General features: G+C 39.4%; 2 protein-coding genes across 4 annotated transcripts in view; one reads left to right on the top strand and one right to left on the bottom strand.

Annotated features, from left to right (window-relative positions):
- HSDL1 (hydroxysteroid dehydrogenase like 1) overlaps nt 1-18,432 on the bottom strand; it is a 29,572-nt gene extending 11,140 nt beyond the window's left edge. The window contains exon 1 of one of the 3 annotated variants that reach the window (XM_090062897.1): nt 18,334-18,432. In XM_090062897.1, coding sequence (XP_089919023.1) covers nt 18,334-18,371 — 38 coding nt within the window. In that variant the 5' untranslated portion in view covers nt 18,372-18,432. Of the gene's footprint in view, nt 1-3,057; nt 3,402-3,432; nt 3,567-18,333 lie in introns of those variants that run through there. The other 2 variants (XM_090062899.1, XM_090062898.1) reach the window with 2 other exon arrangements.
- On the top strand, nt 3,524-25,828 carry DNAAF1 (dynein axonemal assembly factor 1). Its single transcript, XM_090062896.1, has 14 exons — nt 3,524-3,593; nt 5,050-5,190; nt 5,856-5,996; nt 6,484-6,619; nt 9,654-9,745; nt 10,944-11,165; nt 12,993-13,159; nt 13,832-13,953; nt 14,404-14,612; nt 14,892-15,107; nt 16,687-16,796; nt 22,448-22,516; nt 24,482-24,878; nt 25,199-25,828. The coding sequence occupies exons 1-14, from the start codon at nt 3,536-3,538 to the stop codon at nt 25,300-25,302; spliced, it is 2,184 nt and encodes a 727-aa protein (XP_089919022.1). The 5' UTR covers nt 3,524-3,535; the 3' UTR covers nt 25,303-25,828.
- The last annotated feature ends 284 nt before the right edge of the window (nt 25,829-26,112 follow it).

Below are 26,112 nucleotides of genomic sequence, written 5' to 3'. Positions count from 1 at the left end.
GAAAAACAGCTGGCACAGGATAGAAGTGACACTTGAGATGTATCAAATCTAATAAAATCAGTTCTTGAAAGTTAAGTCAAGAGAACCGCGTACTTATTCCTCTCAGCAATTTTTAGCAGTTGATCTGTTTAACAATTACTAACTTTCAAGCAAATATTTCCAGAAAAAATAATATCTTCCCATTATTAATTATCTAATTGTAATAGCCGTCATTGATCTTGTCTTGTATACCAAATTCTGCTGGTCACTAGCCTCATGCTTCTTGCTATTATATCACAAAATACTAGTGATGCTTAAATTACCCTGTAAAACAGAGAAATATGTAATTTCTAGTCCAAGGAACTTACTTATATGAAAAACTAATATAAAACAAAATACAGGCAGTACACGACTTATGTATATAATGTAAATCTGTAGCAACACAGATCACATCTAGAGATGCAAATGCTTTACATATGCTCATTCGTGATACGAGACCATAAATGATGGAATTTCATTGGTTCCTACAATATTTTAAGACTACTTAAAAGTTAGAATTTTATTTCTTCTTTGAGAGTGACAACAGAAGATTTTTAATTCTTGAGAGCAAATGCAGGATAATGTAATGAGCAATCTGAACCTAGTATTTGGAATGCCTTACCCAAGTATATGTTATTAAATGAAGATGGGACCAGAGAAGCATTCATTTTCTTAAAAGAACAGGGAACAGCCATGAAAACATCTTGGAATGTTCACATTAGCTCTTTACCCAACAGCTGCTTGTAGACATTAAAAAAACAACCACCCACCCCCCCAAAAATGCCACTTTACTTTAAGCACTGTGCACTCTCGTGGATCAGGCATTTTATTGGTTTAATAGCAACTGAATCAGCTATTAGATGAAAGCACCAAAAATGTCCCACTAAAACACCCAATAGAGCACAGGGAAAGGAAGGTTTGTTTTTTGGGGTTTGTTTCGTGGTTTTTTTTAACATCCACAAACAACCTAAAAGTCAGAATACCTTGCTTTAAACTTGCCTGCATAAGAAAAAAACTCAGTCTTTGCTATAAGAAGATGATGGAAGTCTTGTACAGCAGACAACATCCTAGAGAGCTACAGGTAATACTACTTCAAGAGGATGGGGCCAAGCCAGTGAGCATGTATGCTCATTCAGTGCGTCCTGCATCAAGGTTCTTGGTGCATTCTGTCACTTAGGGCTGCACCTTTCAATGGAGGCCACAAGGAACAGCACTACTACTTACTGCAGGGGTGGGCAATTATTTTGGGTGGAGGGTTGCTTACTGAGTTTTGGCAAGCCATTGAGGGCCACGTAACAGGCAGCCAGGGGCAGATAAATAAGTTTTCTAAATTTTTCAGGGGCCCTGTGGGCCAGATAGAATGGCCCAGCGGGCCACATCTGGCCTGTAGGCCGCATTTTGCCCACCCCGACTTACTGCCTCTCAAGTGAATCATCCCCTAATTTGGGTCTTAAGAATGACTCTGACCACCTCTGTATTATTTGTTCTCATTTCAGTCATTCAATGAATGCTGAAATTCACAAACTATTCTGTTGGAAAATATTAACTCCTCTCTATTTACTTACGGGACTCAAGGTCACTAGCATACAAGGCAACTGAAGCGTGCCACTCATCCAGGAGGTATTGTCTTCGCCCTGTTTTTCTTTTGTTTTTTTACTAGCTAGGCTTGCTTTTTCTTGATACCATTTTTGTAGTAATACTTTCATTTCAGCTTTCTTAACTTGTTAAATGTTTAATCTTAAATAATTTTTACCACCAAATCCTTTAAAAGACAAAAACAAAACCTGCCCCTCAAGAATTCATTGTGAAAAGCAACCACAAACTAACCTGCTTTACTCCTTTAATAGCTTTTCTTTTGTATCAAGTAAAACTAAATCATTACAGCAGATGAAATCCACAACATTTTACATACGATGTGAAAAACTAGTCCAGTATTTCTAATGAAATGCTTGAAGGTATTGTCAGCGAGATTAGCCAGGCAGCAAATCCCCCCCCCCGCATCTTCTTCTTATTGCTCAGCACCAGCTGCTGCTTCAAGATCAGAGGAAAACATGGACAATGAATTTTCACATCACCTAAAATGCCAAGAGCAGCGCTGACAAACCATGAATTGAAAGATCCATAATCCAGGTTTTCTTACACTCAACTTTTACAGAGCAGCAAGTGTGACATTTTCTACATCCTGAACATAGTGTAAACCAAGGTAAATTGTAAAATTATGATTTTAGTGGAAGCACAGTGCAGAAACCTGATATTTGAAGTTTCTAAGGCCAGGATCTAAATTATAATTCAGATGGATTCTCTCCATCCTAATTTGAGGAAAATTATTTGGGGGTCCTGAATGTAAAAGGTGATAAGCCAATGATCAAAAGTCCGCCAGGAAGAAACAATAGGACTTATTCAGCCTTGTGGCAAAGTGGCAGAAAATACAACTATAAACATATTTTTATAATTATTATTTATTTATTTATACTTATTCTGAAGTTGGTGCACTACTTTCTTGCACAAGAGAATGCTGGCAGGGTGTTTTGATTTTACTACACAAAGAAACGTACGTAACCGAGCATCATGAGACAAGGGAGAAACTAGGAGAGTGATATTCACTCTTGACAGAATATGAAAGTAGTTTAAGAGAGCTTGTATCACAAAACTCTACTTTGCACTTTAGTAAAATAAGGCTGAGGTGCAAGACGGTTCGCTGATGGGACACTGCAAACTAAAGTCATTACACGGAAAACAGGCAAAAATCTGAAATAAGAAGAGCGAGTGATGGTCGCAAGGAAGGAACATTTCAAGAAACTCTAGGAGATGGTTAAAAAAAATCCATTACATGACATTAATGGGGCTGGTGAAATGGATCATCTCCAACTGCAAGAAATAGCACTTGCAATGAAAAGGGTCAAGAACAGAAAGGGCCCATGCCAAGTAAATCTAACAAAAGACCTTAAGCAAAAGTAGACACAATGCATTCACTAGGTTCAGATGCACCGGAGACTGAACAGCAGCCTGATGACCCGACAAAAAAAGACTGATCCATACCGAATACCAGAGGCGGAGGCTATCAAAGTACACGAACCACGAGGCCCTTTCTTTGGAGGATTACTAAATGGCTCCGCTCAGCCCTGTGGCGCCGAGGAAACTAGCCCCAAGAGGGGCTGGGGGGCGCAGGACACGCCCAGGCCGGGGGTGACCTAGAGGGCAGGGGCTCAGCTCGGGTCAGGAGCGGGCGCTGCCCCAGGTGCCCTCCGCCTGCTCCAAGGGTAACGCCAACCACCCGCCTCTAGCAAGGGTCCGGCCCACACATGGCGCTGCAGCTTCCGGAGCGGTGTTGCAGATCCTACACGTCCCGTCCGGGCGGGCAATTCCCACCCCACCAGGCCCGGCCCGACGCTACCCAGCCCCCCACACCGCTACCTGAGCAGCCTGGCCCTGCACCATACGCTCAGCCCGCGGCCCACCAAGGCGCTGGGGGCGGGCCCGCTGGCGCGGGGGCTGCCGGTCCCGCTTCCCAGTCGCCATGGAAACGGGAGGAGCGGCTGGAGCGGTTGAGCGGCGCTGGGCTGCTCGGGTCCCAGGTGAACTCCCCCAGGCTAGATGCGCTGCCGGGCGCGGCAGGCTCCGCACTGCGCTGGACGTGGCGGGCAGCGCCCGAGCTGGAGAAGCTGGCAGTGCGCCTCAGACTCACTCGGGCAGGGGCGCATGCGCTCGCGGGCGCCCTGGCCAGAGGCCTGCTTCCCGGTGGCTGCAGGGGGTGGGAATTGGGGCCCTCGCAGCTTCTCCATTGGCTCTTTGGGGGGGAGAGTTGCTACAGGTTACATAGAGTACGCCTCTGTGCAGGGAACTAGGGTCGTTCACACGTGCAAAGTCATTTTCACTGGATAAATGGGACCTCGCTAGCTCCAAAGCTCGTGCTTGAAAGTGTAGAGCCGCTGTAGTTGTGGCGGGTTTCTGTCCAGGTCTGGTTTGATGAGCAGCAGGGTCTGCAGGCAGCTCACTCTTGCCATGACCCTGAGGGCTGGGACTGTGAAGTCCTACAGCAAGGCCTCACAGACCCTGTTTTTCAGACACCCAAATAATTTCCTGGATGATACTGAGTCTAGCAGTTCTTAGTCTAAAGGCAGGCACAGGGTTATAGAGAAGGTAAAATAGATGCATAAGTCATTGCGAGTTCAGGCTCCAAATACCCATCGGCATCTATGATTCTATCTATAACGGTGCATCTCTACCCAGTTTCCTGTCCAAATGATCCCATAACTCCCATTGATATGTTAAAAGTCCTGTCTGAATGATATTGGACGTAATTGTTCATCATGCCACAGGCTCAGAAGTCTGCTCACGCTGAACATGTCAGAGCATTAATTGAGCCTGCTGCAGTGCTCCAACCAGGATGCTCCAGGGTGCTGCAGTGTCTCATGCAGTGCCATAAAAGGGGGGATGACAAGTGGGGCAACTGCCCCAGGCAGTGAAGCAAAGGGGCCCCAGCAGGCACCGCCCAGCTGGGGCAGGGTACAGGACGGAGCTGCGAGTGGCTCATTTGGGCGGGGTGGGGGAAGGGCAGCTCTCACTGCTGCATGCACCCCTGGGCAAGCATGGGGGGTGTGTACGCCATGGATCTGTGTGTGGGGTGAGGATGGGCTGCCACTGCAGGCTTTGCCCCAGGCACCAAACTTCATCACTACGGCACTGGTCTCATGTATTCAGCATCCCACATTTCAAAATGGTGGCGGGGTGCTTTAAGTAAAGCTTGTCAAATGAGTTTTAGTTAAATGCCCCACCACCATTTTGAAAAGCAGGATGCTAAATACACAAGACTCTGCAGGCATTACAATTACAGCGTCTCCCGAGAGCCACTCTAATTCAAAAGCCCCCCTCCTTCCTCAAACTCCAGAGCATGCATATAAGCACCCACTGATACAACTGCAACATAGGAGATATTCTCATTGAGACCACTGGAAATCTGGCCTGAATACAGGCAAAAGGATTGAATCGGAAGGCTATTACTAACTTGATTGCTATTAATCTAAATGGCAGGGCTTAAAATGCAACAACTGCGTGGAGAAACTGGTGTGGAAAAGGTAGCCAGAGCAGATGTTAATGAGCAAGAGGTGTCAGAAGAGTCTTCGAGTGACTGTAGAACCCAGACAAACAATGAAAACACTTTTTTAAAAGCAGGTAATTGCAAGAAAAGCTACGCTATCAGTTGGCCACAATTCTCTCTGGTAATCATAATTTAGTGATTACATGGCTATTTGATTTTATTTCTTATTAGCCAATTGCCCATCAAGAATGATGGGGGGGAAAGGAGGGGCCTGGGATGGAGTTCCGCTGTTCTGCCTCTTGTAGGGAGCAGGGTGGGGTAGCCAAGGCCAATGCTGCTGGCCCTGGCTCCCCCCCACCCTCTGTCCGGTCCTCGGCGCGGCTTTGGAATCATTTTGGCCCTCTCCCACTCTTGGAGCACTCTGATCGGCTGTTTCTGTCAGCCAATCAATCAGAGTGCAAATAAAGCATTATGGACAGACAGATAGACAGACTTAAGTTTTTGTAATATTAGATTTAGTAGGGGATATTGTACCGATTCCACTCTTAATATTGAGTTTTGCTCTTACTCATCCAAATGCAATTCTTAGTTACCCTGCTGTTAAAGAAATGAGAATATAGTCTGACAAGTTTGTTCCTACACCCAGTAAGATCAGTAAGTTTGTCATAACATAGGACAGAATTAGAACCTTACATACATTTTGGTCCTTTTATTGTGGATTAAATTGTCCCTATATTTATACAGCTTCCCTGAGTTCCTAAGAGGCAATACTGACACCACCTCCTTCTCTCTCTCTCAGTGGTTGAAGTACCATTACAGTCAGAATCTGTAGAACAAAGGCCCAAAGAGGGGATCAAAGATGGTGAAGCTGAATTTAGAAGAAAAGAAGACATTGCAAATGATTACAGCAGTGGAGACACCTTGATAGGTGTGAAAGCAGGTAAAGGAAAGTCATGGAAAAGCTACACTAACAAAACTCCAGCGTACTGACATAATATGAATGCAATGTTATTTTAGTTTGTCTACACATATGGTTGACAATCCTAACATCCAACTAGGATTAATTAAAAGCACAGTTATACTATAATCTGTATAACTAAATAGACCACAAGAGCTTTGATGTCAGTATTACTAGCATCATATGTCATAGCTCCTTTGGAAACCCAGATGCTACCTCAACTTCACTTCAAACTTATCTAATCTAAACAATAAATAAAACATTCTAACATTCATATCCTATGATTAGTAGACTCCTGTTTCCAAACAACAATTTTTCTTAATTTTGAAAAGGAAGCCAAAAAACACATTTTTCCTTTGAAATCGTGCAAATAGCTGTCAGTCTCTCTCTTTAGATGAGCAGCATAACTATCATACATACTGTTCTTATATATACATTTAATTTTCTTTTATTACATAAAAACATGAAGACATTCAGCCTGAAAAGAAAACTGTGATCTCTGTATCTGAAACAAATGAACAAAATGAGCAGAAATTAAGTGGTGATCATAAACCAGTGGCTGATCTATCCATGCAAAAGGTAGAAGAAACAAAAGGTTGCTCAAGGTAATTTTAATGTTATTTATTGCTTAAATTTGCAGTTCAGTAAAATCAACTCAAGTTTTGTCACAACTTCAGTGAAAGCAAAATTTCACTCTCAAAATGCATCTTAAGTAATACAGAAAAATGTTATATGAGATAAACCTGATGCCAATAAAAAGTTGTTCCAAACTCCATACTGCTTTCTGATGGCCATAGTATGAAGTGACTGTCTTACTATCAATTCAGACAACACACAGTTAAAATGTGAATAATTTTATTTTTCTCCTCATGATAAATAATGGGACCTAACTCGTTTATGTAGTAAGTTTTGGTCAAATTCACTCCAGGACAATATAGATTTTTACCATTTGAGTCTTGTTCAGAGACCAACAGGAAATAAGCCAGTTTGTTCAGTCCAACTCCCAGCAGAAGCATGAGTACATCACAAAACCTGCTACCACAATTAGTACTAATTGGTCATTTTGTTGAGTATTTCAGCATGCAGGCCATACTATTGCATGGCTGTGAGGAATGAACTATTCCTCACTTCAGTAGCAATTCATCCTTTTTTTGTAAAAGATAATGTGAGGATGTTTGTGTTTCTGCTAGCCCTAAAATACCTGTTTTGTAGGGACTTCTCCCTGCTGCTTTTAAAGCTGAAGAATAGATGTCCACTGATTTTATCAGGCAGTGTATCAAATTAAATATGTAGAAAACTTCAGTTCCATGGTTTTGGAGCAAATAGTGTACATAGTAAAATAATTTGCATTTCCAAAGGAATTAATTTAATATTATCGTGAACCTATAATTTGCCAAGAATTCAATCTAAAGACCTCCCAAAAAGACACAAGATCTATTTTTGAATAACAGTGAAATAGGTTAGATTTGTAAAATACCATACTACATTATGTAAGCAGTTTTCACTAGCTACTAAAGTATGGTTTAGGTCATTATTTATGTCTTTCCAGTTCTCTTGTGGAACGTGTAGACCTCCTAGGATTTATTCCAGTCATGTTTGGTTCGGAGAGACAGCTACATGCTGACAATTATGCATGCTTTATACTGCCTTATTAATTCAGCTGAAGAGTAATCTGTGTCAGAACTGTTTGTTCCTTAGAAAAAAAAAACAAATTTTTCAGTGTAGTATTACAAATCTAAATGCAATTTTTTTTTTTATTAGAAGTCCGATTCTACCAGCTTTATTGGTTTAGGAGTGTCTTCCCATCAGGAACATCCTGCTGTTTTAAGCAGCAATCTTGAAAATGTTTACATATTTAACTTGTTGCAGCATTGAACTCAACTGGACTATTTTAATAATGTGCTAAGTTAAGCTTATGAATAAGTCTTTGCAAGACTAGAGCATAACAATTCGACCTCTACTTTTATTGAATTAAAAAGAAAAATGGAAAATATGCCTGAAAAACAGTTTTGCAATATGTAATTTTGGTTGCTGTAATACAGCCATGCAAAACCAGGTAGAGGGCTTTTTAAACTAAGCAGGTACGTGAGATAAGTTACTAAGATTTTCTTTCAATCTTTTAGGGATGTATATTTCAGTACAAACTCATCTCACCAAATAATTAAATATTTTCTGCAAGTTCATAGATTCATAGAGTTGGAAGGGACCTCAGTGAGCCATCTAGTCTGACCCCCTACCCCTGGCAGGCAAGAAAAGAGTCACCAACCCTGAGGTTATGTGATCCCAGCCAGGTTCCTGTCAAGTCTCCTCTTGAAGACCCCCAAGGATGGGGCAACCACCACCTCCCTTGGGAACCCATTCCAGATTCTGGCAACCCTGACAGTGAAGAACTTTCTCCTGATGTCCAGCCTAAACCTTCTTTCTAGTAGCTTATGGCTGGTGAACAGATCGTCGCCTACTTCATGTTGCTCTCCCCTTATGAATTTGTATGCTGCCACAAGATCCCCTCTCAGCCTTCTCTTAGAGAGACTGAAGAGGTTAAGGTCCCTTAGCCTTTCCTTGTAGGGCCTTCCCTGCAGGCATCAAATCAGGCGAGTGGCCTTTCTTTGGACCCTCTACAGGTTGTCCGCATCCCGGTTGAACTGCGGCATCCAGAACTGGACACAGTACTCCAGCTGCAGTCTGACCAGTGCCACATAGAGGGAGAGAATCACTTCCCTAGACCTGTTTGTGAAGCCCCTACTGATGCACGACAAGGTGCGATTGGCTCTGCCAACTGCTTCATCACATTGGCAACTCATGTTCATCCTGGAGTCAACAGTGACTCCAAGATCTTTTTCTGCCTCAGTGGACCTGAGAAGGTCACTCCCCAGCCTGTAGGTATGATGGCAGTTCTTCCTCCCTAGATGCAGCACCTTGCATTTGTCCTTATTGAATTGCATCCTGTTGCTCTCTGCCTACTTCCCCAGCCTGTCTAGGTTGGCCTGGATCTGGTTCCTGTCCAGGATGTTAGCTGCACCCCATAACTTTGTGTTGTCCGCAGATCTGGACAGGGTGCTTCCCACCCACTCACAATTGCTCTGACAATAGCCTTAATGAGAAAGTTACACATTCAAACATTTTTATTTAAATAAATACCCAAAGCATGCATAGAGTAATACAAAAAAGTCAGGTTCTTGATTAAACTTGTAATTTAAGGCCTTGATCCTCCATTAGCAGTATGCCTGCCCTGTCAGGCAGTGATTCAACTTCCAAGGCATAAATAAGAAAAGAGGAATGAAAGAACAAGGGAAGAGCATAAAAGGTTTTAACATCAAAATCATGTGGTTTTTCAGCTATTTAAATGTTTGTTCTCCTTTTTAACAGCCTATATAGTATGATGGGAAATACAGCTATACTTAAACAGGTGGAAATAGAAAGCCATCCTGAAAGAACTGCTTTATAATTGTTTTGATTATGCTCCTAAAAGCTGTAGATACATCTCCAGAAGGGTGAAGACATTAATTAATTGTCTTAGTGAGAAACCAGATAGTTGAACTATTCAAAACTCAAACATAGATTTTAAAAAGTTTTCAGAACACATGTTGTGATTTAAAGATGTTTTTCTTTAGCTGTTCACTCTTTCCTTTAATATTTTAGAATGACAAAGAAGGCTTTGCAAGACATCTGCAAACAGCAAAAATTATACTTGACCCCATCCTTGAATGATACACTTTATTTACATTATAAAGGTAAGGCACATGAAAATGATTTGTCAAATTAAATAGAAATATGGCAGAGAATTTGAGCTCATTGAAGGGAAGGTACTTTAAAACTGTTGTATTAGAAGTATAATTTAGTTTAATGGATAAATAATTAAGAGTTGAGCTAAATCAGTATCAAACTACAGGAATACATCAGCGTCAACTTTGAGGGCAGATGCACCGAAATGCAGCACTTGCACAATCTGGAAAACATAGTACATCAGATTTACATTAGCCTCTCACTTAAGAGATGCTGGTTTAAAATATTGGTTCCAACAAGATAAGCAAAAAATTACCTTGTTTTTTTCTGCAGTGTGTTTTTCTAAAGAGGCAGTTTTCCAGTTTGTAAACAGGTTGCTTAGCCTGCTGGCACGTTTGCTTCCTGAGGAGGTCCTCAGCCAGTCCTCCCAAATGAAGCAGTCTTTTAAACAAATAAAGAAACACAAAACAAAATCCTTCTGCCCTGTCCCAAGCACAAGAAGGGGAGCCTCTTTTGCTCTGGCCCCTCCTAACAGTACACTGTTCCACTCAAAGTTTGTTTACTCTTTGGGGAGCTCTTAAAGCTCCTGCTGGACACTCCTTTCTAATCCAAATGTCCCACAGCTGGGCTTTCTCACCAGGACTAACAGCTCCAGAGATACTAATAAAAAATTATCAAGGAAGAAGCAAGCACATTCACTGTATTTACCATTATGGATCCAAAAGAAGCGAGTTGATTGTCTTACTGATGAGCAATATCCAAATGTAGGTTATTGTTTTCATTCCAACTATTTTAGTTGGTCTAATAAAAAATATCAGATTTACCCAAAGAACCTTGTCTGTCTATATCCTTAGACAAACATGGCTACAACGTATAATACCCGTCTTTGTTTCAGTATTTTTAGAGGAAAAAATTCTTAGAACTAATGCAGTTGTGTCCTTTTCTTTGTATAACTAGTTTTTCCATAATAGTGTAAGAATATTATATAAATATAAATATAACATGCTATAAGATTCCAGTGATCTCATCTCCCATTTAATGATACTTTTTGTGCTACTAGGCCACCTAAGTCAATGGGACTTATGCTGTTGACATCAGTGAAAGCACAATTACAGTTTGTATCATCATCATTGCTTTCATATTTGTTGCTCTTCTGGCTCATTTTCAGCCAATTCTCTCTTTAAAGCACTATTATGTTTCTTGCAGGATTTGACCGTCTTGAGAATCTTGAAGAATACACAGGATTGAAGTGTTTATGGCTGGAGTGCAACGGTTTAACAAAGATTGAGAATCTGGAGGCACAGGCAGAGTTGCGCTGCCTATACTTGCAACTCAACTTAATTAGTAAGATTGAAAATCTTGAACCACTACAAAAGCTGGATTCTCTCAACATCAGTAACAATTATGTCAAGACCATTGAAAATCTCTGTAAGAATTCCTAATACAGTGTGTTCTTATTTATGTTATATTCATTTTCCCAAGCATCATCTTATCAATTATTATTAGTCAAAGTGGTTTACAGACTTTAGTTTATTGGGTTAAAATATTGAGGGGGGGGGGAGTTCAGCAGAGCTTCTGAAAGTAGTGTCAACTCTGTATGGTTAAAATGTAAACAAAACAGAAGTAATTTTGTAAATATTTTTCACTGATGACTGGAACAATTTATATAGTTACTCTATACATTGGAGTAACTACTTAATCCTTTATTTTCGTTCCTATTTATCACAGTCAAGCTGGCAACAAAAGAAGGTACAAAAGAATTCATTACATGTTTAACTGACAACTGTATTTGCTTGAATCTAAAATTAATTTAAGAAGACCCACCGCATAAATAGATTCTATACATGGAAAATTTATAAATTTGTTACAATTTTCCATATATGGAATCTATTTATTGGAGGGTCATCTTCAATTCATCCCTTGCACTGCTTCAGGGAGGGCAGGCAGCAGATAGGCAGGTGGTGTAGCATTAATCATCTTACCCCATGCTTGTGCCTGTCCCCCTGCCACCTTTGCCCCCTGCCTATCCCATGCAGCCTTGGTTCCTCCTTCCCCTTGTCCTCAGTTCTGCTGCTTTACCCTGCAGCTTCTGCTTCCCATTTCTGCCTCTGTGTCTGTTCCCTCCTCCCCATAACATCTGCTTCTCCCCTCCACCTCTGTCCCAGCAGGCTCGATCCCTGCTATAGGGTGGGGCACTGAGCACAGCCCCAGCCTGACCCCATAATAGCCAAGCAGGCTGCATGCCGCAGCTATGGAGCTGGGCTGGGGCTGTGTTCAGTGCCCCAGTATGCATGAAGCAAAGGTAAGTCAGGGAAGGACAAGGTCAGGCAGGGGGGAAGGAACAGGGGTAAGAGACTTCAGGGGGAGATGGTTGGGTTCAGAGGCAGAGGTGTGGGGACATGAAGAAGCTATAGCTGTAGCCCCAATCCCAGGTAGGGGCTGGAACCCAAGCCACAGTGCCTGCCTCCCCACTCACAATCCCCTTCTCCCCCCACCTTCACATTTGATTTTAAAATGAAGGGTTTTTCCTGGGGCAGCACCTGGCCTGCTGTCAGGTGTCTGCTGAAGGCAGAAGTGGTTAGAGAGCCAATCTGTTTTTTCTGCAGAGCCTGCCCGCCTCTCCCACAGCCAGGGGGCAAGCTGACCAATAGCTTCAACACATCGCTAGAAACTGTAGTTTAGTTTGCAATGATGCAAATTCATTTAAAACCCCCAAACTCTTAGAGCATGTGTACGGTGTGATGCCATTAAGTCACACAAGTGACATTTTTATCACGTGCACATGATAATGGCGTTGCATGTGCAAGTGCCCAGATAAATTTATTATAAGCAAGACACAATGTTTACATTCCAATTAACCTGTGCTTGCTGCAACAAGGTATTACCACACACCATGTTCTCAGGGCAATATAAAATTCCAAGCTTCTAAGCTCTTGTTCTATCCAGATCAACCCACTAAGCAAAAACACATTAATTAAAACAAACCACATATTACATTACATGGGTATCTTGGATCTGCCATGCACCCTAATTTATGGGTTCCTTTTCTTTCTTAAACTTACAAGTACTGACTCTCTTCCCTGACAATACTATGAGGCCTACAGTGTTTAATGTTTTAGCAAATGTTAAATACTCCAGTGAGGCCTAGGAAAACTACACAATGAAAAATAAATCCTGATATTAGAAGCATGATTTTTCCCAAAAATTTTCTTTGCAGAGGTTTAATTTTTCTTTCATTGTATTGTTGTCTGACAGCTTGTCTGAGAGTATTGCATACTCTTCAGATTGCTCACAATAGGTTACAAACTGTGGAAGATATACAGCATTTACAGGAGTGTCCAAGTATATGTGTTCTTGATCTTTCCCACAACAAGCTAGATGATCCACAAATTATAAATGTTTTGGAGACCATGCCTGATTTGGTAAGCAATAGATATATATATCTGAAGGTTTTTGTAAATGTTCATTTTCATGTGTTTGGGCCAACAGTATCACAGAGCTCAGGACACAAAAATACATTTCAGCAGAAGAAGGTACTTTATAAATAAAAAGCAGTGGTCAGTTATATTCTGTGAACATTCTGATCTTTCCCCTGAATGTTTTAAAAAGAATTCCAGACAGAATTTGCATTTTAGGAAAAAATGCTGACTATAAACCAAATAACATTGGAAAAGCTTCAAATTTTACCAAAATTTCATTTGAGGCTAATTGCTCTTATTTTGGTTTTCTTTGTTCTAGCAAAGATTAGTTTGATTTGATGGGAAGAGTTTTATAATTTATGTAAGAATTTTAATTACTGGTAAAAATCTTGGAAATTAGACATAGTTAGCGTGGAAGTAGTTGAGCTAGGTCTGCATTATTAGTAAATGCTGCTGTAGCTAATTAAATATAAGGGGCCAATCTACCTGTGATCTAAACCAATTCTTATGAATAGAGTTTTCACTAGAATTGTAGAATTGACTTGAAGCATTCTTAGTGCTGGGATTTTTACTATTATTTTTCAAACTTCTGGGTTTAAAGATGAAAAAGAAAGTGTCAAACAGGAGTTACATTTTAATGTTCTGTCTTTAAAATTATTTTCCTTGTTTTTCTAGCGTGTGCTGAATTTGATGGGAAATGAAGTGAGAAAGAAAATTGCTAATTATCGAAAGACCCTTACTGTACGACTGAAACAGTTAACATACCTGGATGATAGGCCAGTTTTTCCAAAGGACAGGTGAGAAATAGGAAAATCTTATTTACACATCAGGGAAGGTCAAGTGTTAATGGTCATACCACCAAATTTAGTTTTTATATGTATTGTTTTCATGCGGGAGGAGGAAGAATATGACCAGTAGCCAAAGGGAGTAGGTAGGCTTATGCATACTAGGATTTTATAATTAGTAGTTTTCCATAAGAATGTGCAAGTAACCTCTTGTACAGAACTGCCTTGCCTCAAAGACAGTAACCCAAACTCAGCTTATGAGTGGAGTCATGAAGAAAAGAACTTAGGCTACTCTGTAATCTCTGCTTTTATAATTAGTAGCATTTAAAAATGTGTGCTCCTTGTCACCTAAAAATGTCTGTATCTACTGTAGACTTTGTGGACCATTTTATGATTGTTAAAATTGTGACATCTCGGTAACTTTTCTTTTGCTAAAAAAATATACTTTCCCATTCCCATTAGAGCCTGTGCAGAAGCCTGGGCCAAAGGAGGGAATAAAGCTGAGAAAGAAGAAAGGGAAAAATGGGAGAACAGAGAGAGAAGGAAGATCCAAGACAGTATTGATGCTCTAGCAGCAATCAGGGAAAAAGCAGAAGAGAAAAAAAGACAAATGGAACAAAGTGTTGCACATGAAAAATGTGAAAACATAGACATAACAAAGTCATTGGAAGGTTTGTGGTTACAGTTTTGGATAAAACCCCTGATTGTGTTTGCTTCAACTCTGACTTGGAGTAATGGCCTTAACTTGCTTTGATATTCTTATTGATCAAACAACAGTCAATGGTAAAAAATCTGTTATTTAGCAGGGTGTAAATTCAGAACGCTATTGAATTTACTGGAGTTATACCAGAGTAAATATCCAGTGAGTGAAAACAAAATTTGATTTATCATTCCTAGCTTGATAGAATCTAATGCAACCCTGAACTTTTATTTGCTTTATTCCACTTTAGGAAACTTTCTACCGTCAAGTGACAGGATTGCAACTGACAGTACCGTTGAAAAAGTTGTAAATGAAAGCATGGAAGTCCATGATGAATTTCCATCTGCAATCTCCAGCAGTGAATATCAGTCTAATATCCCAAATTGTAAGACTGTAATTAAAGTTCAAGAGGATGAGCGAGAATCAGATTCTCACAAGCGGCCAAATTTTACCACTAAAGGCAAAGGTAATGTACACTATAAATAACCAAACAAAAATGAAAGAAATAGAAATGACGATCCTAAATTTTATGCTGATACATGTTCCTCTCTGATCTAGCGGACAAGGATGTAAGGGCCTTGTTACACAGTACACTGTGAGCTGCAAAAATGTTGATCGGCTTAGTGCTAGATTGCAGTCATACTTTCAGTTTGAGCAGTGCATCTATGGAGAGTGGCCACACCTTAATGGAAGAGGAGCTGGGTTAGGCAGATCAAAAAATAATCCTGCTCTGGAGTGGTGTAACTTTGAGCTACATAATAAGTGCTTTAATACATTTAAAGGTGTTAATGTGCTGATAATCCAAGGATTAAGGGTTTTAGGAACCACCCAAAATGAATGTGTAACAAACACCTAAAAATGAAGAAACACTGTTTTCAGTGTGCAGCTGAAAAATTGCTATTTTGGGTTACATATTAAGAGCCAATGAAGAAAAGAAATATAATGGAGAGAACTGATGCTTTGGTATCCTCATACCTAAAATAGTTACATTGATCTACATTTCATTTTTTGTGAGTTCACAAGATGCAGTGTTTGAAAATGCAAAGACAATTTGCAAATTAAAAGGAGTTCATTGGCAGTGTGGTAAAACAGAAAGGTAAGATACAGATGGAACTCAGTACAACAATCTGAAGATATCAAACTAAAAGATTTAAACTGGGTTTGATAACATTTCTTATGTACATCAGGTCTGATTCTGCAAATTATACTTGAATATTTATGCAGTTAAGTGAGACTGCTTTCCTCTGTAAGCATTGCTTCACTTGACTATGAGTTGCATAATTCAGCCTTTAAATATAATCCTATGTAAAATAATAATAAAGCACATATTCATGTTTAACATATATAATGCTACATGTGGTGTATACAGATGTGATATATATAAATGTTACTGAGATTTGCTGTCTAGCCAAGTCTGAGGCCATGAGACCTGTAAATTAGGTAGTCCTTTCCACCTATGTTGCCCAATCCAGCCACAAAACATGAGTGAGGTTTAGTATTGTTGCTCATGCTGTTTTATCCATTTAATGGTGGTTAAGAATGCACATGAGCATGTCAGATACAATTTCCTGCTCTGCAGAAGGAATCTGAAGTGCTTATCACCCAGGAGAGTGCCATAATCACCAAACCAGAGATATAATCCAAGACTATGCTGTAGGCAACCGCGAATATAAGTTTATAGTCTAGCAGTTATGCTCAAGTCATCCAGCCCCATGGGACAGATAAGTGGTGTGGAATCAGTCTGGCCCAGCCCTGCAGAAGATTTGGCCACAAACTGAGCCCATGCGCTGGTGCAGTCTAGCACACAGAATCATGTCATCCAGCACAGGGACTTCCTAACAGGTCCAAAAATTTGGCAGCAGACAAGCAGTTACAGTGTTAAGTGCCACAGCTGTAGAAGCTATGGCATTTAATGCTGCCACCACTGCATTAGGCATTGTGGTGCTCAGTGGTGCAACATATAAGTCATTTTGTGCATTTAGCCTTCTATTAGTAAATAAAAATAACATCTATATATATATATATATATGTATATTTTATTCTAGAAATACTTCCAGGGAAGATGGCTACTGAAAGAGCCCTAGTAACTGAACTGAATGAATCTGCAGACGTAGAACAAATTAAACTGGAAATTCCAGAGAAGTTTTACATTGATGTATGTATTAAGGCTGGTGTATGTAAGTTAGTAATTTGTTTCAGGTTTTGGGATTTCCACATTCAGATACCATCTATTCACAAAATCACTTCTCTTATGCCCTGGCTAAACAGCTGTATGTGGCCCACCCCTGTGGAAACTTCCCCTCTCTTTCATATAATTTACAGGCAGTTCATTCCTTTCATCTCAGGTGCTATCTGCCATTAAAAAAGATGTCCTGAAATTCTCCGATTAAAGAATATTTGGTCTTCCAAATCTTGTCTTCTCTGTTGCACACAGTAATTCTACAATTAGACTTTGAGAGCTCCAAATCTGATTCCAGTTTTAAGGAAATAATATTTTTCACTCAAAAACAAAAAAGATCCACTAAATTGCAATATGAAGATTCTCATCAGGAAACAATGTAGGATCATAGGAAAGTAGGGAAGGGACTTCATAAGGTCATCTAAACCAGTCCCATGCTCAGGGCAGAATTGTCCCTATCAAAGATGATCCAGGCAGTAGCCAGAATCCAGAACTTGTGTATAATGAAAAATAAATTCTTCACAAAAAATTCATAAGAAAGAAATAGCCACCCAATCATTTCATGTAAATGTCTGGAATCATTTTTTTCAAACTTAATTATTCAGGATGCTTAATAATTAAAACTTGAGTAATATACATTAACCATTATACAACTCACAATTACCACTTCTAATACACTCCATTATTCAAGGCCCTGATACTTCAGATAATTATTCATTTGTTTAACTTTAAAGACATGAGTAATACCATTTAAAAAAATCTCTCTAGCTATAATCAAAGGTCTAAACCAAGCACAAAGGGGATAAATATTTCAAATATCTTAACTTGGTGGATTCAGGTTCTGTGGTACTGGTAATGTCAAACTTCTTTTCTCAAGGTACTAGATAGTCTTTGTTTCCTAACACAAGTCACTGTTTTTGCATTATGATTCTTTTTAGCATCATTATAGTACCTTTACATTATTTTTTAGGTTTGTTGGGATAATTTCCAGTTTATTCTTTAAAGACCTGACCCTGCAAACACTGACTGCCTTTTTGGAGGGCTCACCAATGCATCATTCCATTGACTATTTATAATTTTGTGCTAGCACTGAGTATTTGTCAAAACAGATACCTTAGAAAGTATCTAGTTTGGTGTGCACATTTTGAAGACACTCAAAAACTAGCTTCAAAGACATCTTAGTATTGTATGTACCAACAGTGTGACAACCACATGGAGTATGTAAGATTATTTTTATGGGGCTACCTTGCCCCATATCAAGTCCTTTTGCACTTACGCTAGTATATTGTTTAAAAAAATTTTTCACTATTTTTCTCATGAATTTGAGTTTGCACAAGTGTTGTTTTGATTCAGAAGAGATATATTAATTTAGCCATACAGAAATTTTAAAAACCCCAGATAAATTACAACATTAATGTACTTATTAGTGCCCTGTAGTACTCCATTCTGCAGCTATTCCCCAAACTGTGCACAGTAATGGAAAAAGATTCTGATAGCAATATCCAATACTCACATGACAGCAGTTCCCATAGCCACCTTTGTCAGAACCATTCTGGGGAAACAGCAGAGAGACCAGGAGAGAGAAATCCTGGTAGTAGTCTGAGATCCAGATCTCCTCTGAGAATTTTTAAAGTTGGACAGAGTAGTGACTAAATTAGGAGTGAAGGGGATGTGTAAGCACAGGTTGTAACAGCACTACACATTATGGCATTTTACCCTGCAGCAATTGTGACAGCTTCATCAAGCCCCAACCAGTCAAAAGAACATGGAAATGTTTAGAAGTTTATATCTCTGAGTGTTTGCCCTGGGTGTGTTCCAGTGTGGGTATGCATGTGTGAGACCCCAGAACTTTTAAATGGCAATGCCTAGTTGATATACACATGGACCCCAACCAGCCTCAATGCGCTATGCTATAATACAGGAGATTCAGGACCAACTTCCACTCTCATTCCCTCTCAGTGCCCTTGGTGTGAAATGGAATACTAGTGTCTTAACTTTAGCTTAACTACTTAGATTTTCATTTTACTTCTACATAGTTTCTGGTATTTTAGATGTTAATATATATTTGAGCTTCTTTGGGAGGAACAAGGAATTTTCTCTTCCAATTTATTTCTACTACCTTTCTCCATTTTTATTTTTCACTTAATAGCAAAAAGATTTTTAAGCTTAACTCACCAGTTTTAAGAACTATCTATGCCTTTGCATTTAAACAATGACCATTATATTTGTCTTTATTGCATAGAGCAGTGGTTCTCAAATGTTTTTTTCATGGACCACTTGAAAATTGCTGAGGATCTTGGTGGACCACTTAATTAACTTTTTTTTTGTTCTACAAATCAAAGGACACAATTCATATTTTAATAGCAGTAGTCCTACCTTACAAGTACAGATATTCTCAATTGTTCCACAACCTTTCTGTGGTCCACTTGAATGGAGCTCGCTGACCAGCAGTAGTCTGAGGACCACAGTTTGAGAACCTCTGGCATAGAAGAGCCTCATATCTCTCTGCATGTGTGCCAAAAGTAGAACTGCACTACCTGTACTCTTTTTCAATATATTCTTCTCAGCTTAGTCCAAGGTACATTTCACATTTTATTGGCCTGAAAGTTGTTCAGGTGGAAAGAGGAAATGGCCATCTTAGCTGTATTAGATTTCAAACACTAAGTTCAGAAATAGGTCCTCTAGGGTGTGCAGATCGCTTGAGGACTTTTTCTGTTGTCTTGAAAGTATCACCTTTTGTGGCTAATGCAATATCATTGGCATAAATAAATTTATACAATGCTGTCTACGGGATGTTGCTGGTGTATAGGTTTTGTGGAACTAAACGCATGAAAATCATCCACGGTACCTTGGAGTCGCTCTAGATTGAACTCTGAGTTACTGCCAGCACCTCGATATTCTGGCAAATAGTGATGAAGGTAAACATTATAGAGAAGCTTGCTGAAACAACCTGGGGAAGCAATGCGCCCTCACACCAACACATAAGTGAATGCTGCCATGCAAGTAGTAAGTGGTGCTTTAAAATCCATACTGTTTCTGTGGCTGCTTATGTTATCGAATATCAGTCCCTCCATAGTGAGAAGGGATTAGGCTATACTTTGTGAGTACAAAAGATCATGACTGACCCTGAACTCCCATTGTATCAAGATATCACACACCCACCAAACAAACCTAAGTCAAGGAAACCTTTCCAATTACATGCGTTCCAACCTTCATCAAATAGTCTGGATGCTGAGAGCTGCTGGTGCTAAATATGGTCTGCAGCAACAGCGTGCAACAAAAATTTGGCCATATAGCTGACCATCAAGCTTCTGGGTTTCCGCCTGCAATGTAAATATTGGACTGTGTGAAACCCCATTTGCATAGGACATGGGAAGTATGTCTATTGAACAAATGGGGCATTAAAACTTGCCAAACTGCATATGCAGTGAGGTGCAGTAAGTGAGCCACACTGCAGACTCCTGGCCTGAACTTGCATATCATGGAGGGATTAAAGCAATCCACTTAGCTGGCCCAGATGTCATTAACTAATTATCAAGCCTCAACATGCAACTTTAATTAACCTGCACCTTCTCTGCTGTTGCTTGCCTTAGCCATATGAAAGAAGTTCAAGGTAGGGTTTTGGCTGAGAAACCTGGGATCCAGTGTTGAAACACCATCTTAAAGCATATCACTCTACTGACCCTGGAAAGCTTTAAGCTCACTTCAGTTATTGAGCAGTAGGTACATGTTGCAACAGTGACAGTCAGAGGAGGAAGGTGTGCCTGAACAAAAAGTTTCACCACCTGTGATCCTCACCAGATGAAGAAGTGACACTGGCCTCAGCATCATGGCTTTAGGACCCTATAGTGATAGATGAAAAAGATAACAGAGGCTCAGCATATTTGTCTGGAAGAGGTACCTAAAACCCCTAACAAAACATGAGTGAGTGCATCTAATCCCAAGTGCTTCGTTAATGTGCACCTGGGACCACAGCACACAGAGCCAAGTCAGAGGAGCCTTGGCTGGCAAGGGTCCCAGGGGTCAACCTGCCAGCCTGGAGCTGCTCTGACCTGGCTGAACATATTACACTGGCTAGCAACAGCCCTCACACTGAAGCACCTTCATGCCCCAGCCAGCCCCATCAGCCTCTACACATGCAGTACAGTGCAGTGGAGTAAAAAACTCCACAGTGAGATACTACAGTACTTGTATTTAGAAGTACTACTCTGCTGTGGAGTTAATTAGTGTCCTACGTGTAGATGCTGAGACATTTACTCTGGAACTAATTAGTCTACTCCACGGTAAACATTTGTGTAGATGCACCCAGTGAGACTTGGACACCAATCAGTCTTTCAGATCTAGCCCACCCATTCCTATTTTTCAGCAACTTATTGAGGAAGCCTTTCATTGTTATTGACAGCATACATACAAGTGCATTTGGGTTGTCACTGAAAAATATTTCTGCTGATTTAACAGTCCAGTTTTGTACACTAATTGGTCCAAACCAACTTTCCCTGTTTCTTTCAAGGGCGATCTCATAAGAAGTTTCTTTTAGAAGGAATGCAGTTCTTATTCCAATTAGGTACAGAATATCCTGTACCTCCCTAACACAGAATGAAAGATTTTAATTTCAGATACTTCCTTTTCCAAAAAAGGCAGGTAGAGGCCCATTCAAACTATCCTTTCTTTTGTAACTTTGCAGTCTGTTAGCCATGCCTAGTCATGGTGTCTCTTCTATATCATAACCCTGAAGTTTGTTTTCATCTGTAGCTAAAAACCATAACTCAGGTGTGGTAAATATTAACTCAGGTGTAGAAATGACTGACAGTGAAATATTGGATACATTGTAAAAGACATTCAAGAAGACTGGATTTTGTTTTATGAATCTGAATAAGAGATTATATAGGATGAAATATGCAGTTCCTTGATGGATTTTGTTTTTGTGGGTATCAGTCTGTCTTACAAGACAATAGAATAACACCATGTGAGACCATTTCAGCCCAATGAAAGTAGTCCTTGTTTGAAAATAAAGTGAAGCTGGGGTGACGTCTCTAGGGCGCAAAAGCCTAAATCTAAATATTTGGGCTCTATTTGCTTCTTGTTAAAAACTGGGACTTCGAAATCACAGATAACTCATATTCTTCCTTTACTGTAGGCTTTAGCATTAACCTCCACACACATTTACTTCCATTTAGATATCAATTAGGTTTAAGCGCTGCATGGGATACAGTGCAGAAACTTTTCAGAATCAGTGCCTTCACCCAATAGATCTTCAGCATCGTAACTGTCATGCAAGTTACTTTGTTTGTGTATTATTAAGTGGAGCACACCCTCCATTTGCCACTTTTTATAGTCTTGCTGTCCCAGAATGTTTTCTCTTTTTTTGATCACCAGCACATTGTACATTGTACTGTAATAGAGAGCAGTTAGCCTTCTGTTTAAGATTACTGCAACCCTGAATTGGAAGCATATATGCTTTTTTTAATCAAGCATGCATTTGATAAGGCTTCTGTTTTGGGGGGGGTGATGACTGCAGTGACTTCTAGTAAAGGTCTGCCAACATTAAATATGTAGTTTAGATCTCAAGTTTCAAATGGGCTAGAAGTCACCTTTTCCTTTAATAAGCTGTTTGTGATTTTCTTCAGGAACTGCCTGATTTAGAAGATGTAGGTGCTAGTGAATTCTCTCAAGAAGAGGACGTCTCAACCAGAAATGTGAGCTTCTTGCCAATTCTCATCAATTTAGTATTTTCCTTCTGGCATGCATTAATTAATCCATTAATTAATAAATAAAGTACAAGTTGTACTTTTCTGGTTTGAGAGAATAGTTAGGTTTTGATTTTATAAAGTAAAATATATAAGCATGTTCTGTAACCATGCAAAAGTAAAATGAGTCTCATTGTTTTAACTTGAATTTCCACATTATCTCTGTTAAAAACACATTTTATACATGTTCTAGTGTGTATAAAATGCTTAAGCTCCCACTGAAACAGATACAGAAACCCAGGTGTTCTCTCCCTAGCCCACCAACAAAACTGTAGAGTTATTCTTCTGCTCAATGAAGTTTTAAGTATCTTATATAAAAGAGAAGAGTATCAACAAGAGAGAAACTCACCTCAGAAAAATAAGATACTTTTACACATGCTGTGGGAGGGAGAGCAGCGCATTAATTAGAACAGCTCCAAGAGCCACTCTAATTAAAGCATCACCACATCCTGTATCAGCATCCCCATGTTTAAAAACTGTGGCAGGGGCACTTGAAATAAAACTCATTTGACAGACTTTAGTTCTGCCATTTTTAAGCACAAGGATGGTGATACATGAGACATAGGAGGTTGCTGGAGCGCAGTAATTGCCAGGCTCCAGCAGATTTGATTAATTGAGTCTTCCCTGATGCACTGGAATTCTAGTGCCTTGGAGCAGCCTCCACCCATAAAGTCCAGTACTTAGTATACTCTTCTGAAGTGTAGAAGACTTGTGTTTATATCTCTTTTCTGAATCAGGTAGAAAGGGCATTTTCCATATCCTAGTTTGGTGTCCTAAATTCTGGGACGGAGTGCTGATAGTACCTTCTTCTGTATTTTTTAAAAAGTGGTCTTTTTCTTTACAAAATGCACAAAATTACGCAAATGAAGCCATTTCATTCAATCTAAAATTATTTTTGATTCCCTAAAAATTTTAGTTTCAGGATAAACTAAAACATTGTTTGTTTTTTTTTCAATTTATTTTCTAAACCAGTCAATTAATTTGCGCAAGCTACTCCTAAGCTGGAGGTGTTTAGAGTTTGCTGTTACTATTTTGTTCACTTTTAATAAGATCATTACCAGTGAAATCTGAAGTATGTTTAGTTTATAAAAAACTAGTTCAAGACTGAGGCAGTGCAACTAATTAGTGAAAAATTCAGCTCATATCTGACAAGTAACCTTAGCATTTTTGCCCTCTAGAAAAGTGAAACTATAGAAGTGAGACTATGTAGTTAGCAGATAACCCATGAACAATGGGGAGCATGAAATACATGAAGAGGGGTTATAAAGAGAATGGCAGTAGACTTTTTCTGTGACTTCAAGGGACAGGATAAGTGGTAACAATCTTAAAACAGACAACCAATTTGATTCACATGAGAGTGTTTTGTGCTGCATCAGATCCATCTTTATGGGCAGCCAAGCTCAATGTCCCACGTTAAGTACCTGTGAATTATCCAGATTGATACTTAGCCTCAGAACAATTGTGTCTAATTCCATGTAAGCCTAGTATGTAAATGGCTGGGCCCAGTGAGTCATAATCAAGGCTGCATCAAACTGGTTGTCTATTTATAACCTCTAAGTTCAAAGCAGGAAATTTAGATTGGCTATTAGAAAGAACTTTCTCACTACAAGAATCATGAAACACTAAAATAGATTACCTAGAGAAGTTAAGAAATCTCCATTGTTGTAAATATTTAAAAGCAAGTTAAGAGATATGCCTGTCTGGGATGGTTTAACATGGCTGCTCCTGCCTTGAAGAGTAAAGAGTTGTGCTAAATTATCTCCTGCCCTACTTTTCTGTGATTCTATAATTTTAAGTGAGAATAGTCATATGGATCTGAAAGCAGAAGTTTGCCTTTACATTGTAATATACGTCTTTTAGTAGCTGCTCCTTTACAAAAAGACCCTTTACAGTTGTCTTTTTCTATCTTTATAGCAAACATATCATCTAAAGATTGAAATAATTTCTGAAGTAACTAATGATAAGGAGTCTTTATCAGAGGAACATGTTAAAACCACATTCGAGAATTTAGTAACAGAAGAGATCCCAACAGCCATCTTTTCAAATATATACACGGTACCTGAAGACAGTCAAAAGAAAACCTTAAGTCCCCTTGTGGAAGCCTTATTAACAGAGCCTCTGAATACAGAAACAAACTTGGAGACCAAAAATAACCAAGCCAGACCTCCAAAACCATTGATACTAGAGATTATTCCTGAAAATGAGAGTGATATGCCAGTGTCATCAGCCTGCAATGAAGTAGATAATGATAATGATCCAGTCCCATGGGAAAAGGACAGTGGGGACAATCACAGTGCACCCCTTTGTTCTGGTAAGATTATTTTAACAGGATGTAAAAGAAAAGGGGAAAAAAATCAATCACATAAACCATGTGAAACAGCAAATGGTGCCTCTATCTTCAATGAAGGGTTTTGTTCATCCTTGTCAATAAAGGTTAATGGAGATTACATAAGTCCCCAGGCTCTATCTTTCAATTTTTACTCTTCTGGAATCACAGTAGGTTGAACATAGAGCATTAATTTGCCCTTTTCCATGCAGATATTTTTGATAGGTTTCATTTGGGGGTTGATAGTCTTTTTTCCAGTAATAAATGCACAAATCACAATTTAAAATATCTTTGTGCTTTAACAGGGACTAGCGTTGACAACAAAACTGACCAGTGCCTAGCTGAGAATGGAATGATTGCTCATAAACCACAAGACAGCAGCAAGAAGATTGAATATGGATTAGATTAGCAATGGATAAAATGGACTGAATTTGGAATAAGCCACTGAGGCTGACTCATGAAACTTGTGTTTATTCCAAAATACCCAATTTAGCAATTATTCAATTAATCAAACACCAGAGACAACACTTTTGGTAACCTTATTCAGAACTACTGCCTTTAAGAAAAGGACCATTGCCCCATTACCCACGCTCAACCAGCAAAACAGCCCACAGAAACTCTATGCTAAAAGACAGCATGGTTGTGAACATCAGAGAAATTTGTGCCGAATACATTACTGTGCAGAAAGGAAGCGCTAATATCTAGCAAATTTACAGATGAAAAGTGCCTTATGGAGCTGATTTTCAAGATACTGAGCCCCCACAAGAGTTAGTAACAATTATGAGTTCTCAGTACCTTTGAAAACCAGATACCTGACATTTAAAATTCGAATGCAGGCTTTTTTTTTCAGAGGTCAGTTTATTTCTACATTTTGACAAAAAAAACCAAAAACATATTTCTATCCTAAAATGCTGCTTATTTACTTAGTTTTAACCCGAGCTCATTGTTGTTTCTAATTTGGTTAAATAAAGATTTCTGTTAGGAATGTGGTGTATTGTTAACTTGTATCACAGTCCCATGTGTATATTTTAGCAGATGTGTGTCAGATAAATGCTCAGTGAAACCCAAGTTAACCGACTTAGTAAGATACAAATATTCATACACAAGTGCATATGCAAATTATGGATGCATATTTTTGTACATTCAGCTAGGTCCACTTCTTTCTAAACTACTCCAAGACCATAATGATGCTCAGAATCATCTGCAGTTCCAGTATAAA

This window comes from Crocodylus siamensis, chromosome 9 (assembly GCF_052110815.1).
Source record: "Crocodylus siamensis isolate JL-2025a chromosome 9, ASM5211081v1, whole genome shotgun sequence".
Classification (NCBI taxonomy): Eukaryota; Metazoa; Chordata; order Crocodylia; family Crocodylidae; genus Crocodylus; species Crocodylus siamensis.
Note: the sequence above shows the minus strand (reverse complement) of the source record. Positions and strands in the feature narration are given on the sequence as shown.